General features: G+C 37.9%; 1 protein-coding gene across 1 annotated transcript; it reads right to left on the bottom strand.

The window, feature by feature from the left end:
- Nucleotides 1–13,134: 13,134 nt before the first annotated feature.
- LOC104094869 (agamous-like MADS-box protein AGL61) lies at nt 13,135–13,952 on the bottom strand. Its single transcript, XM_009600888.1, has 3 exons — nt 13,784–13,952; nt 13,418–13,523; nt 13,135–13,321 (listed from the first exon to the last, which is right to left on the bottom strand). Exons 1-3 carry the CDS (start codon nt 13,950–13,952, stop codon nt 13,135–13,137), a joined length of 462 nt encoding a protein of 153 aa, XP_009599183.1.
- Between the last annotated feature and the right edge of the window lie 398 nt (nt 13,953–14,350).

Genomic DNA, 14,350 nt, shown 5'->3' with positions numbered 1-14,350 from the left:
ATTAGAACAATTATTTCAACAGCAACACGATCCCATGGGTCCAAAAATATCGGCACATAGCCTAAACATGATCTTTAATAAGAGTCTCAGCTTAATTTCCTAACACGAGGAGAATGTTCGGATAATAACATGATTCTTTAATTTTACAACTTCACAGGATTTATTCAAGACACAATTTTTGTGGTGCACGTCTACATGTTCGTCACATATCGTGTGTATCACCTCCAAACAATTTATATCACACCAAATTCGGGGATTCATACCCTCAAAACCAAGTTTAGAAGTGTTACTTACCTCAAACTGTGTAAATCTTTACTCCTCTAGTCCTTTGCCTTGTGAATTGGCGTCCAAACGCCTTGAATCTAGCCACAATTAATTCGATTCAGTCAATAAAATTTATTAGAATTAATTCCATATAAAATACTAATTTTCCAACAAAATCTGAAATTTAGCTCAAACATTGCCCGTGGGGCTCATGTCTCGGAATCTGACGAAACTTAGAAAATCTGATAACCCATCCAATTACAAGTTCAACCATAATAATTTCACTCAAATCCGATTCGGAATCAGTGTACAAATCGTGAAAATTCATTTTATGAAATTGTAGAAATTCCTCCGATTTCTCTTGAAATATTAATAATCTAATGCCTAAAATGAAGATTAATTCATGGAATGTAATCACAAGGGAGTCAAGAACACTTACCCCAAGTTGTGTGGAAAATTTCCTCTCCAAAGTCGCCCAATCCGAGCTCCAAAATTCGAAAATGAAGAAAAAACCAAAACCCACGATTTTTTCTTCTGTCTAGTCATTTACTCTTCGCGATTGCGAAGCACAAAAATTTACATCCCAAAATTTGCCCTTCGCGATCTCGAAAAACCACTCGCGATTGCTGAGAACAAACTCCCCAACTCTTCCAGAGAGCCTCTAGTATAATGATCATAACATTTTGTACAGAACTCCAAATGACAAATGGTTTACTTTCTGAAAGGTAGACATCAAGGGCTACAACTTTTATTTTTGGATCATATCTAAATTCCTTATAGATTGCGAGATATAAGCTTCCAAAGTCGGGCCAGTGAAGCAGAGATTTTGTTCTATGCAATCGCGAAAGAGCTTCCGCGATCGCGATTCACAAGGCCCCAAATTGCTGTTTGCTCTTGGCTAACGCGACCAAATATTTGCGATCGCGATGCACACCTCTGTAGATAGAAAACGGCAATTAAAATGGCTTAGAAATGGTCCGAAACCACTCCAAAACTTACCCGAGCCCCTCGGGACCTCAACCAAATATACCAACAAGTCCTAAAACATCTTACGAACTTAGTCGAAGTCTCAAATCACATCAAACAACGCTAAAACAACGAATCATGCCCCAATTCAAGCTTAATGAAACTCAGAAATTCCAACTTCTACATTCGATGCCGAAACCTAACGAATCAAGTCCGATTGAGCTCAAATTTTGCGCACAAGTCATAAATGACATAACGAAGCTATTCCAATTTTCAGAATCGGATTCCGACCCCGATATCAGAAGGTCAACTCCCTGGTCAAACTTTCTAAAAATTCAACTTCTGCCATTTCAAGCCTTATTCCACTACAGACCTCAAAATAATTTTCCGGACACGCTCCTAAGTCCAAAATCACCATATGAAGCTATTGGAATCATCAGAATTCAATTTCGAGGTCGTTTACACATAAGTGAATATCCGATCAACTTTTCCAACTTAAGTTTTTAATTATGAGACTAAGTGTTTCATTTCACTCCGAAATCTTTTCGGACCCGAACAAACTGACCCGATAAGTCATAAATCAACTGTAAGGCATAAATTACGTAGTAAATGGGGGAACGTTGTTGTAATACTCAAAACGACCGGCCGGCTCATTACAAAAATACACTAATAATATTCTAATTCACTCCACTCTTATACAACACACTGGACTGATCACTTATATAGCTATTGTTTGAACTCTTTGAATTCCTAGTAACATGAACTATAACTAATTACTATTATATGATGACACAAAAGACACTCACATCGGATATCTCAAATGGTTCCCACCACAATTTCACATACAGAAAACAAATGATGCCCCGCTACCCATTGTCAAATTTTAAAAACCCTAGTACCTTTGAATAACAATTCGTAAAGGTAGGTACTACTCCATTTAGGTTACTATATAGTATATAAAGCTTACCTTAGCAACCAATAATCCATTAGAGCTCCAATTATTGTTACTGAGAGATCAGCAACACACTGGAAATAGATTTGGACTCCTCAAGAATTGGGTTAACGGAGGTGATGATATGATGTTACGTGCAGGCACTGATCGAGTAACTCGTACCATCCGATGGAAAACTTTGACCTCGAAAGAAGAAGCGTTGACTTTCATCAAGGAAGTGTGTCTACCTCACCCTTGGCGTCGATCCATATGCAGACAAAGGTCTAAAGTGTACTTTTTAATTATTTATCTTAATTTCACAACTTTTTCTCTTTATCATTTACGGAGTAACAAATACACTTTAGACCTTTGTCTGCAAAATGCAAAGTACAAAAAGGTTTGGCCTCTAGTTCTTACTTTCCTTCCACCTTTACATTTTCTTTCTTTATGCTTAATTTCTTTCAATATTGTTTTGTATTGTTTAATTTATTCTTTTCAAGTTAGTTTTTTATTTTAATTTTTTTTTGGTATCTGTCATGACCCAAAATCTAACTAGCCGTGATGGCACCTAACCTCACCCTCTAGGTAAGCCCAATAATAATAATCCGATTCAATTAATATTTAACTGACTCTAAATCACTCCTCAAGGACTGGTAGTACAAATCATGAGCTTCTAAAATTAGAAATTACAAAGTTGGTATGAAATAAATACATCATCTGTTCGAAATGTACATAAAACAAATTTTTATAAATCTAAGGCTACCATGAACAAGAGGCAGCTATAACCAGAACCCAGGTACGTCTTCAAATCCAGCTCTCGTCGATCACAGCATCATCAACATCCAATATCTGCACGCAAGGTGCAGAAGTGTAGTATGAGTACAACCGACCCCATGTATTCAATAAGTAACAAACTTAACCTTAGGTTGAAAGTAGTGACCAGATTTTACCAAGGTCGGGTCCAAAACCAATAGTCTACAACAGACAATAACAACGTAAAGCAATAATACAAGAAGTAACTCAAAGATAAAATGCTCAGCTAAATCATGATTTCTAAAAAATAGCTATTCCTTTCAAGTACATCAGTGAAAACCCATATCGTCTACCGAAGTTGCCAAAAATAGGAATAAGTTTGAAACCAGTAATTTTCCCAAAATTCTTTAAATAATAAATAAGATGTTTCATTTTCCTTTCCAGATAACCAGTGTAAAACAAATGCATCACTATGCCCATCTGCCAATATATGTGAGAAGTCATTAATGACGTGATACCGTACAACATGAGGAAACTGGATCTCTATGCCTGTATGTCAAATATGCATGTCAATGCGATTCCTCTTAGTGATAAAATCATATGCATACACTCAGAGTATCATTTCACCCAGTCCTCCCAATCAGTCAGTCCTCACAGTCACTCATGCCTCACGATCACTCAATCCTCCCAAATCACTCGGCACTCGCACTCGGCCCTCGCACTCAGTAGGTACCTGCTCTCATTGAGGGTGTGTACAGACTCCGGAAGGGGCTACTTTAGCCTATGCGCTATAACAAGCCAATTATGGCATAAATCAATAAAATATGTTGCGGCGTGCAGCCCGATCCCATAAACATCCTCACCAACAGGCCCTCGACCTCACTCATTTATCAATCTCTCCAGTCTCTCTTTCATGGGCTCATAATGTCATGAAAATAGCCCAAAAATGATGATATGATGCATCAATAAATAACAACAGAGACTGAGAGATGATATGCAATGAGATGAATATGACTGAGTATGAATTTTCAATTTAAAACAAATAATTCACAGCAATATGACCTCTGTGCGTCCCAATAATACTGGCACATAGCCTCATCGCGATTTTTAATAAGATTCTCAGCTCAATTTCTTTAGCACATAAAACTACATAGAAAATGCCAAGATTATTTGACTACAAAATTCCACGAAAATAATTATGCCACAATTTCCATGGTGCACGCCCACACGCCCGTCACCTAACATGTGCGTCACCTCCCAACAATTCACATTATATATATATATGTATATATATATATATATATATATATATATATATATATATATATATATATATATATATATATATATATATATATATATATATATATATATATATATATATATATATCAGGATCATACACTCAGCTCCAAGATTAGGAGAGTGACTTACCTCGAACAAGCCAAATCCAATGTCGAGCAGGCTAAACAATGCTCTAGAAATTCCATTCTGTGCGTATCAACTTCCAAACGGCTCGAAATTGGCCACAATAATTTGATTCAGCCCACAAAATTATAGGAATTAATTTCATATCAAAATACTAATATTTTCCCACAAAATTCGAAATTACACTCAAAAACTGCATGTGGGGCCCACACATCGGAATCCGATGAAACTCACAAAATCCGACAACCCATCCAATTACAAGTTCAACCACACTAATTTCACTCAAATCCGACTCCGAATCGATGTTCAAATATCAAAAATTCATTTTATGAAATTGTAGAAAATTCCTCCGATTGCTCTCGAAAAATCAATATTCTAACGCAAAAAACGAAGATTAATTCATTGAATATAATCACAAGGGAGTCAAGAACACTTACCCCAAGTTGTGTGGAAATATTCCTCTCCAAAATCGCCCAAACCGAGCTCCAAAATGACCAAAATGAGAAAAATCTCGAAAACCCTCGTTTTTAACACTGCCCAGGCATTTCCGCACCTGCGGTGCCTGGGCTCGCACCTGCGCATCCGCTTTTGCGAAAAGAATTGCGCTTCTGTGGACATCCCTTGCCCAGCGAACCTCTGCTTCTGCGATGCCAAGGACCGTATCTGCGGTCGCGATTTTGCGTAACAGGATCCGCACCTGCGAAGACCCTCGTACCTGCGAGTTTATTGTCACTTCTGCGACCATCGTACCTACGAAACCCAGTCGCAGGTGTGATCACACCAGAACCATCATACCTCCAGCAGTGCAACATGACACGAAAATGATCCAAACCTCGTCTGAAACTCACCCGAGGCCCCTAGGACCTCAACTAAATACACCAACAAGTCCAATAACATAATATGGACCTACTCGAGGCCTCAAATAACACCTAACAACATCGAAATGACGAATCACACCTCAATTCAAAATCAATGAACTTTGAAACTTCAACGTCCACAACTGATGCCGAAACCTATCAAATCACGTCCGATTGACCTCAAATTTTTCACACAAGTAATAAATGACCTAACGAAGCTATTCCCATTTCCAGAATCGTATTTCGACCCCGATATTAAAAAGTCAACCCCTCGGTCAAACTTCCAAAATTCGACTTTCGCCACATCAAGCCTAATTCCACTACGGACCTCCAAATAATTTTCCGGACATGCTCCTAACTCCAAAATCACCATACAGCGCTTTTGGAATGATCAGAATTTAATTCCGAAGTTGTTTACACATAAATAGATATCCGTTCGACTTTTCTAACTTAAGCTTTACATAATGAGACTAAGTGTCTCAATTCATTATGAAATCTCTCCGGACCCGAACCAACTAACCCGATAAGTCAAAACACAGTTGTAAAGCTTAAATTGAGTAGGAAATTGGGAAACGGGGCTGTAACACTCAAAACGACAGACTGGGTCGTTACATTCTCCCCCATTTAAACATATGTTCGTCCTCGAACGTGCCAAAAGTTGTTTCCAAGCCATCAAATCACTACTCTAACTTACCACGCGCGTACCCGGCGGTGAACCCACGTAACCCTATTCAATATAGGCTTGACAACACAATACAACTGAAAATTATTAATTTAACATTAGCCCATAAACCTTGGAATTCAATTCCCAACATTCAGAATTTCTTACAAGACCCGAATCTCACATTTACACACTATATAAGTCTGAACAAGCTGCATCGAGCCATAACCATAACCACAGATACAATCACATAACATACTACACCACTTGCATGCTAGTAGCACCATTTCCGATCATAGTAACTACTCCAAAACCAACCTGGTACTGATATTAAACCCCAAATCGAACAAAACCTCATTCCAAAATTTTCGTACACTGCTGATAATGAAAGAAACATGCGGAAATCTCGCGACCCCTTATCAAATCAACAAGTCATGGAGCTCTCTCGCCCCAACTATAACTATAATCACTTTCTAAGCCGACTTTCAATATTATACTCCCGAATATAGCATAATCAAACCTAAGTACCTATTCTAGGTCCAATGACCTTATATTATTAAACACAACTATCCCACAGACACGCCACATCAATATAACTCCAGCCACAACTACGCAATCCGTGTACCCAAATATGGGATATATCTCAAGGAAGAGAACCATATAGCAAGTTCAACAAGTACCACCACAACCACAATGTTACAACCAACTCCTCAAATTTCATGAAGAGGATAACCGCAGGCACATGTGCACAATTGTAGATGAAGGAAATTAATGAATCGGATAAATTATCATAGAAATAAAATTCCCACACACGGCACGGACAACTCGCGTGCTAATAATATGAATCGCCCGTCATGGTCACAGGCCTCCAGTCCCAGCATATCATACAGGAGCAATTAAACAAGTACACTTGTATATGATAATGAAATAAGATTCTCATGCTCATGGACTAGTATAAATAGCATGCCATAGTGTAAGCATGTGCAAAGTCTGCTATCACGCTTCAAATCGGCAAGTTAACGCATAAATAGTAACTACCCCATTTATTTAGGGAATTAGCCTCTTTGCAACCTCAAGTGTAGCCCTGATAATTCTAATCAAAGGTAAGAACACGAGAAACGTTATAACTTTATGCTTAACAGTCAACTCTAGGCATATCATAGCCTAAGCATTCTTTCGAGTATGAATACATGCCCCCGGCACATAGGCTCAAACCTCACATATCAGCACACTTATAGCGCGTAGCTATCACCAATAATTAACGTAACTAGTGTATCCACTGAGTTTTAAATAAAATAGTCACCTCAAATAGGTCGCAACCCCGACACAATATGCTTCTGAGAACTCCCAGTCTGCAATTTCATAGAACACATGAATCACCGTAACTGGTCCCAACTCCAGCACTCGAATGACTAATACATCTTTCATGCACAATCTTCCCACTAGAAATACTTTAAAAATTCTTTTGTGCCATATAGAAATAATTTGAATATCAACAGTCTATCAACTAGGTGAGTACCGCAACACCGATGAACATCTGTAAGTCAAAACACAGCGCGCCTTCTGAAATGCGCTCCCTTCTCATGAATTACCGAGCAGTTATAACATTCATCTAAATATCTGGAACTGAGCATGTTGTCCAAAATTCGTGACCTTCTCTTCAAGACTGAACTGTCACCTTGTACATTTAAATATTAACTCCACATAACACATAACATCTAACATTCCATCATATGAAGAACACAAGAATTCTCATTATCAACCCTGGGTCAGCACCAAATTACATACCCGGACAGTTAGAAACCTTCTTCGTTCCAAGAGGAAATCACAATACATAACATGTTTCCCACATCAGTAGAAAATATCCAGTTCAAACCATGGTAGAAACCATCAAGAACTCTTTGAAATTCTTTTGCGCCTAATCAAGCTATCAGAACTAAAGTCTTCTAACCCGACCAAGCCACACAGGTCACCAAATCCAAGAATATTGCCACCAAAACATCTATAAAGCCTCACCACATCATAGGTGCCCAAGGATCTGATCATACCGTTACCAAACTGGTCCAGCCTACTACCCAGTCGTCCTATTTTCTTAGAGTTTCTTCTAAATTACCTTCAAGTTGACATTTCTCCTTGTCAGAACTCCACGATTCTTACCCAAAGCTCACTACAAGACATCCTAACATACAACTACACTTTCATAAGGCCCATAAGCCATTGTATTCTTCTTAAGCACCACAAAGTACCACATCCGTGACACCCACTCTGAAGGAGCTTATGTGAATTTAAAATTGTTTCTCATTCCTTATATTGAAATGTAGAATCCATAGTCATACATAATTACCGCAAGTCCCGACACCATCCAACTTAAATCTCAGATTTTAGCCATAAACAAATCCGCCAAAAATTCTCAATTGCTACATATTAATCTTGAATCCATTAGAACTTTCTCGAGAGTCATCCACTCTGCTCAAATATCAATTGCACCGCCCAAACAGGACGAAAGACACATGCCCCATTAGCACAATAACTCCCAAAGAAGCACCCCTGCCTTAACACCACCAATCAAATTCATACTCCGTGTGCACTACATCCTTCACAAATTACAACTCACTCATTCTATGATTTTCATATATTCATACGTGCAATATAACTTGTATCCAGAAATTTCAGTACTTGGGTCATCCTCGATCTCAAACTCTGCAAGTCAAAACTAATCCACAAGTATGCCTCAGACCAAAACTAAAATTAAACATATAACCATGAATTGAATTGTAAATAGAAGGTTCCCCCACTTGGCTCAAAGCCATAAATTAAAACACTCGATAACTCACAATACCCATACTCTATTACTGCCATAATACCGCAGTCAGTTCAATGAAAATTCATCTCAAGTTCATGCAACGCCAACCATAGGAATACCTCAATCATCCGCTAAACTCGCATTCACTCTCTTAACAATAGAGTTAATTTCCCAACAAGATTCAAATTCAAATCTCAACACCTATGCCCCACTGGCAGAAAAGAAACCCTCTACTCACATTACAAGGAACACACCTACGTAGATTACTATCCAGGAGATAACCCACCTCCTTAGCCTCAAATTGGCATCTTGTTATATCTTTTCGCGGTCACAATTATTATGCAATCATTTAGTCTATCTGAGTCCAAACTCTTTAACCAGACATGAGAATTTAATTTGTCCCAAAATTTAACAATGTGAAAGATCCTTCAAAACATTCATACTCGAGACTGTACGTTACATCAAAATGAAAATCAAGAACCCAATGACCTTTCCTTTACATTCCACGGAAACACTTCTCGTCATATTCAAATCGTCTTAACACATCTCGCAGTTACATCGTACTCATTACAAGGCCATTCCACCGCTTATCGAGCCACAAATTCCACTCGTAGGGACATTACCTGATATATGAGTCCAAATGTACAAGTTATAACTGAAGCTACCGAGATTAAGCTGCGGTTCAACCATGGCCTCAAGTCCTCCTGACTGGCCCATCACCAAAACACAGAATACACATCTCGCACATCATCCCTGAAATCACAAGCCGGCGATACACAGCTGATACCGAGCGCTCACATGCACACATGAATGCGTGGAAGGAATTCAAAGTGTTATATTTCAAGCTGAATCAATTCCACATGATAAGGAAAGAAAGATGGAAATTTATCCTAAATGCCCTTATCCTCTCTAAGATAAGTATGGACGTCATCATACTGATCCGCAAGACTCTACTAGACACTTGCTCATGACTTATAGAACCTATAAACCTAGAGCTTTGATACCAACTTGTCATGACCCAAAATCCAACTAGCCGTGATGGCACCTAACCTCGCCTGCTAGGTAAGCCCAATAACAATAATCTGAATAAAATAATATTTAACTGACTCTAATTCACTCCACAAGGAATGGTAGCACAAATCATGAGCTTCTAAAATTAGAAATTACAAAGCTGGTATAAAATAAATACACCATCTGTTTGAAATGTACATAAACAGATTTTTATATATCTAAGGCTACCATGAACAAGAGGCAGCTACAACCAGAACGCAGGTACGTATTCAAATCCAGCTCCCGTCGATCACAGCAACATCAGCATCCAATATCTGCACGCAAGGTGCAAAAGTATAGTATGAGTACAAACCTAACCTTAGGTTGAAAGTAGTGACGAGCTTTTACCAAAGTCTAGTCCAAAACCAATAGTCCACAACAGTCCATAACAACATAAAGCAATAATACAAGAAGTAACTCAGAGATAAAATGCTCAGCTAAATCATGATTTCTAAAAAAATAGCTCTTCCTTTCAAGTACATCAGTGAAAACCCAAATCGTTTACCAAAGTTGCCAAAAATAGGAATAAGTTTGAAACAAGTAATATTCCCAAAATCCTTTCAATAATGAATAAGATGTTTCATTTTCCTTTTCAGATAACTAGTGTAAAACAAATACATCACTCTGCCCATCTGCCAATATGTGTGAGAAGTCATGAATGACGTGATACTGTACAACATGAAGAAACTGCATCTCTATGCATGTATGTCAAATATGCATGTCAATGCGATGCCACTTAGTGATAAAATCATATGCATACTCTCAAGGTATCATTTCACTCAGTCCTCCCAATCACTCAGTCCTCACAGTCACTCATGCCTCACGGTCACTCAATCCTCCCAAATCACTCGGCACTCGCACTCAGTAGGTACCTGCGCTCACTGGGGGTGTGTACAGACTCCGGAGGGGCTCCTTCAGCTCAAGCGCTATAACAAGCCAATCATGGCATAAATCATTAAAACATGTTGCGGCGTGCAACCCGATCCCATAAACATCCTCACCATAAGGCCCTCGGCCTCACTCTGTCATCAATCTCTCAAGCTTCTCTCTCATGGGCTCACAATGTCATGAAAATTGCCCAAAATGATGATATGATGTATCAATAAATAACAACAGAGACTGAGATATGAAATGCAATGAGATAAATATGACTGTGTATGAATTTTCAATTTAAAACAAATAATTCACAGCAATATGACCTATGTGTGTCCCAATAATACTGGCACATAGCCTCAACATAATTTTTAATAAGATTCTCAGCTCAATTTCTTTAGCACATAAAACTACATAGAAAATGCCAAGATTATTTGACTACAAAATTCCACGAAAATAATTATGTCACAATTTTCATGGTGCACGCCCATACGCCCGTCACCTAACATGTGCGTCACCTCCCAACAATTCACATAATATTTATATTCAGGGTTCATACCCTCAGCTCCAAGATTAGAAGAGTGACTTACCTCGAACAAGCCAAATCCAATGTCGAGCAGGCTAAACAATGCTCCAGAAATTCCATTCTGCGCGTATAAACTTCCAAACGGCTCGAATCTAGCAACCATAAATTTTATTCAGCCCACAAAATTATAGGAATTAATTCCATATCAAAATACTAATATTTTCTCACAAAATCCGAAATTACACTCAAAAATTGCCTGTGGGGCCCACATCTCGGAATCTGACAAAACTTACAAAATCCGATAACCCATCCAATTACAAGTTCAACCATACTAATTTCACTCAGATACGACTTTGAATCGATGTTCAAATCTCGAAAATTCATTTTATGAAATTGTAGAAAATTCCTCCGATTTCTCTCGAAAAATCAATATTCTAACGCCGAAAATGAAGAGTAATTCATTTAATATAATCACAAGGGAGTCAAGAACACTTACCCCAAGTTGTGTGAAAATATTCCTCTCCAAAGTCGCCCAAACCGAGCTCCAAAATGACAAAAATGAGAAAAATCTCGAAAACCCTCATTTTTAACACTGCAAAGGCATTTCCGCACCTGCGGTGCCTGGGTTCGCACCTGCGCATCCGCTTTTGCGAAAAGAATTGCTCTTCTGCGTACATCCCTTGACCAGCGAGCCTTCACTTCTACGATGCAAGGACCGCATCTACGGTCGTGATTTTGCGCAACAGGATCCGCACCTGCGAAGACCCTCGCACCTGCGAGTTTATTGTTGCTTATGCGACCACCACACCTGCGCAACCCAGTTGCAGGTGCGATCATACCAGAACCAGCATACCTCCAGCAGTGCAACATGACACGAAAATGATCTGAACTTCGTCTGAAACTCACCCAAGGCCGCCGGGACCTCAACTAAATATACCAACAAGTCCCATAACATAATACGGACCTACTAGAGGCCTCAAATCACACCTAATAACATCGAAATGACGAATCGCACCTCAAATCAAAATCAATGAACTTTGAAACTTCAACTTCCACAACCGATGTCGAAACCTATCAAATCACGTCCGATTGACCTCAAACTTTGCACACAAGTCATAAATGACATAACGAAACTATTCCCATTTCAAGAATCGTATTTCGACTCCGATATCAAAAAGTCAACCCCTCGATCAAACGTCCCAAAAATTTGACTTTCGCCATTTCAGGCCTAATTCCACTACGGACCGCCAAATAATTTTCCGAACATGCTCCTAAGCACAAAATTATCATACGGAGCTATTGCAATCATCAGAATTCAAATCCGAGGTCATTTACCCATAAATAGACATCAATTCGACTTTTCCAACTTAAGCTTTCCATTATGAGACTAAGTGTCTTAATTCATTCTGAAATCTCTCCGGACCCGAACCAACTAACCCGATAAGTCATAAAATAGCTGTAAAGTTTAAATTATGCAGTAAATGAGGGAAATGGGCTGTAATACTCAAAACGACCGACTGGGTCATTACAATATCTCTCTAGCTTAGATACTATTTTGAAGACATTATTCTGACTATTTTCAATATAATAAATATCTGTGATCTGTTATGTAGTTTTAGGTTTTCAAAAAATAGCGTTATATCATTTTTATTTTTATTTTTTGAATTATTTGAAATAAAATATCATTTTTATAACTCTACTTATATTCCACCAATAGTCATGTTTTTTATTACGCATACATAGTAAATTTCACCAAAATATCACATAATACCCCAACCCAAACAAATGATTAACTAGAATAGCTTGTGCACTAAACTCCTACTATGTGCAAGATACGATCGGGGAAGAGACAAACCATGACCATGTTGGTCTGTTGTAGATAACCTTACTTTGAATTTCTGCTAAATGTTGTTTCTGTGGTTTATACCTGTGACATCCTATTGACACGGCGACAACTTTTATGGTTGTGCACCTTTAAAAATAAATAACACGAACGATTATTACAAAAACACTAGCAGTAACTTTTATTCAGCCTTCCACTTTCCATTTTCGTAACCATAACCACGTTCAGTGCCATAGTTCTTCACCTTCAAGAGCAAATATTCCAATCCCTCTTTCAACATTGAAGCCTCCGTGTAGTTCATCTTATCTATAGGACCCCTGAACCACTCTTGTTGTCTCTCCAAATTCTTATTCGTATTCTTGAGTTTGCTTTTCATGTTTAACGCAAAATCCAGTTGATCTTGTAGAGTATTTAGTTGTGTGTTAAGTGTTATATAATTGGCTTTTCAGAACATCTGGACATACTTGCCATCAATGCCTGGTGATGATGGTGATGGAGGCGTTTCTTCGCCAACATATTTATCGATGGTTTCATTTACATTTGGATGTCCAAAAGAATAAGGCTTGCTACCTATAGAGAAAGAGGAGAGAAATCAGTAATATAAAATAGAGCAAGAGGAGAGAAATCAGTTAATCTACCGTTATAACGCCTCCCACGCCAGTTAGTTTTTATGATGCTTTAATTTTAATTAATTATCATGTTCAAGATCTTGGATTTGCATATTTAATTATGATGATACATGTACATTTATGCTTAAAAAGTTATATTTGTTGATAGTATATCATGTATATATAGATGACCAAAAGAAATGTAACTAGGCTTGTAATTACCTGGTGGAAACACGATGATGCAAATTTCAGCACCTATCATAGCAGCAAGCTCATTTGCTTTCTTGAAGACACCATTTCGGCGTTTTGAGAAAGTCACTTGTCGATTATTCTGATTTTCTATCTTCGCGAGACGAACACTTTTGCTACCCTTAATCAGTCTAGTACTCATTCTCAAGGATAATGATGATACTGGTATTTATTTGTCACAACCCAAAATTCACATCTTGTCACAACCCGAAATTCACAACACTTTTGAGAAAATAGGCATTTTAATATTTAATATGCTAAATTTCAAATAACAATTAAGACACATAAATCAAATAGCATGTAACAATCAATGCAGGAATTCAAGAATTAATATTTGACAAAGAATAGGCGAGAAATAATTATTATAACAATTAATTTATGATTTAAAATAATTTATGATTTTTCAAGTAAATATGCAAATAATTAATTTGACGACGTATAGACACTCGCCACCTCGCATATAAGTCGTTCACATGCATTTCACATAACAAATAGTATAAGGGTTCTATTCTCTCAAGTCAAGGTTAACCACGATACTTA

This window comes from Nicotiana tomentosiformis, chromosome 1 (genome assembly GCF_000390325.3).
Source record: "Nicotiana tomentosiformis chromosome 1, ASM39032v3, whole genome shotgun sequence".
Lineage (NCBI taxonomy): Eukaryota > Viridiplantae > Streptophyta > Magnoliopsida > Solanales > Solanaceae > Nicotiana > Nicotiana tomentosiformis.
Note: the sequence above shows the minus strand (reverse complement) of the source record. Positions and strands in the feature narration are given on the sequence as shown.

Excerpts from the sequence above, each read along its gene's own strand:
- LOC104094869 (XM_009600888.1), bottom strand. The coding sequence starts at position 13,952 with ATGAGTACTAGACTGATTAAGGGTAGCAAAAGTGTTCGTCTCGCGAAG. Across the intron at positions 13,524-13,783 it reads CATCATCGTGTTTCCACCAG|GTAGCAAGCCTTATTCTTTT; the intron begins GTAATTACAAGC and ends CTTTCTCTATAG. Across the intron at positions 13,322-13,417 it reads TCACCAGGCATTGATGGCAA|CAAACTCAAGAATACGAATA; the intron begins GTATGTCCAGAT and ends AAACATGAAAAG.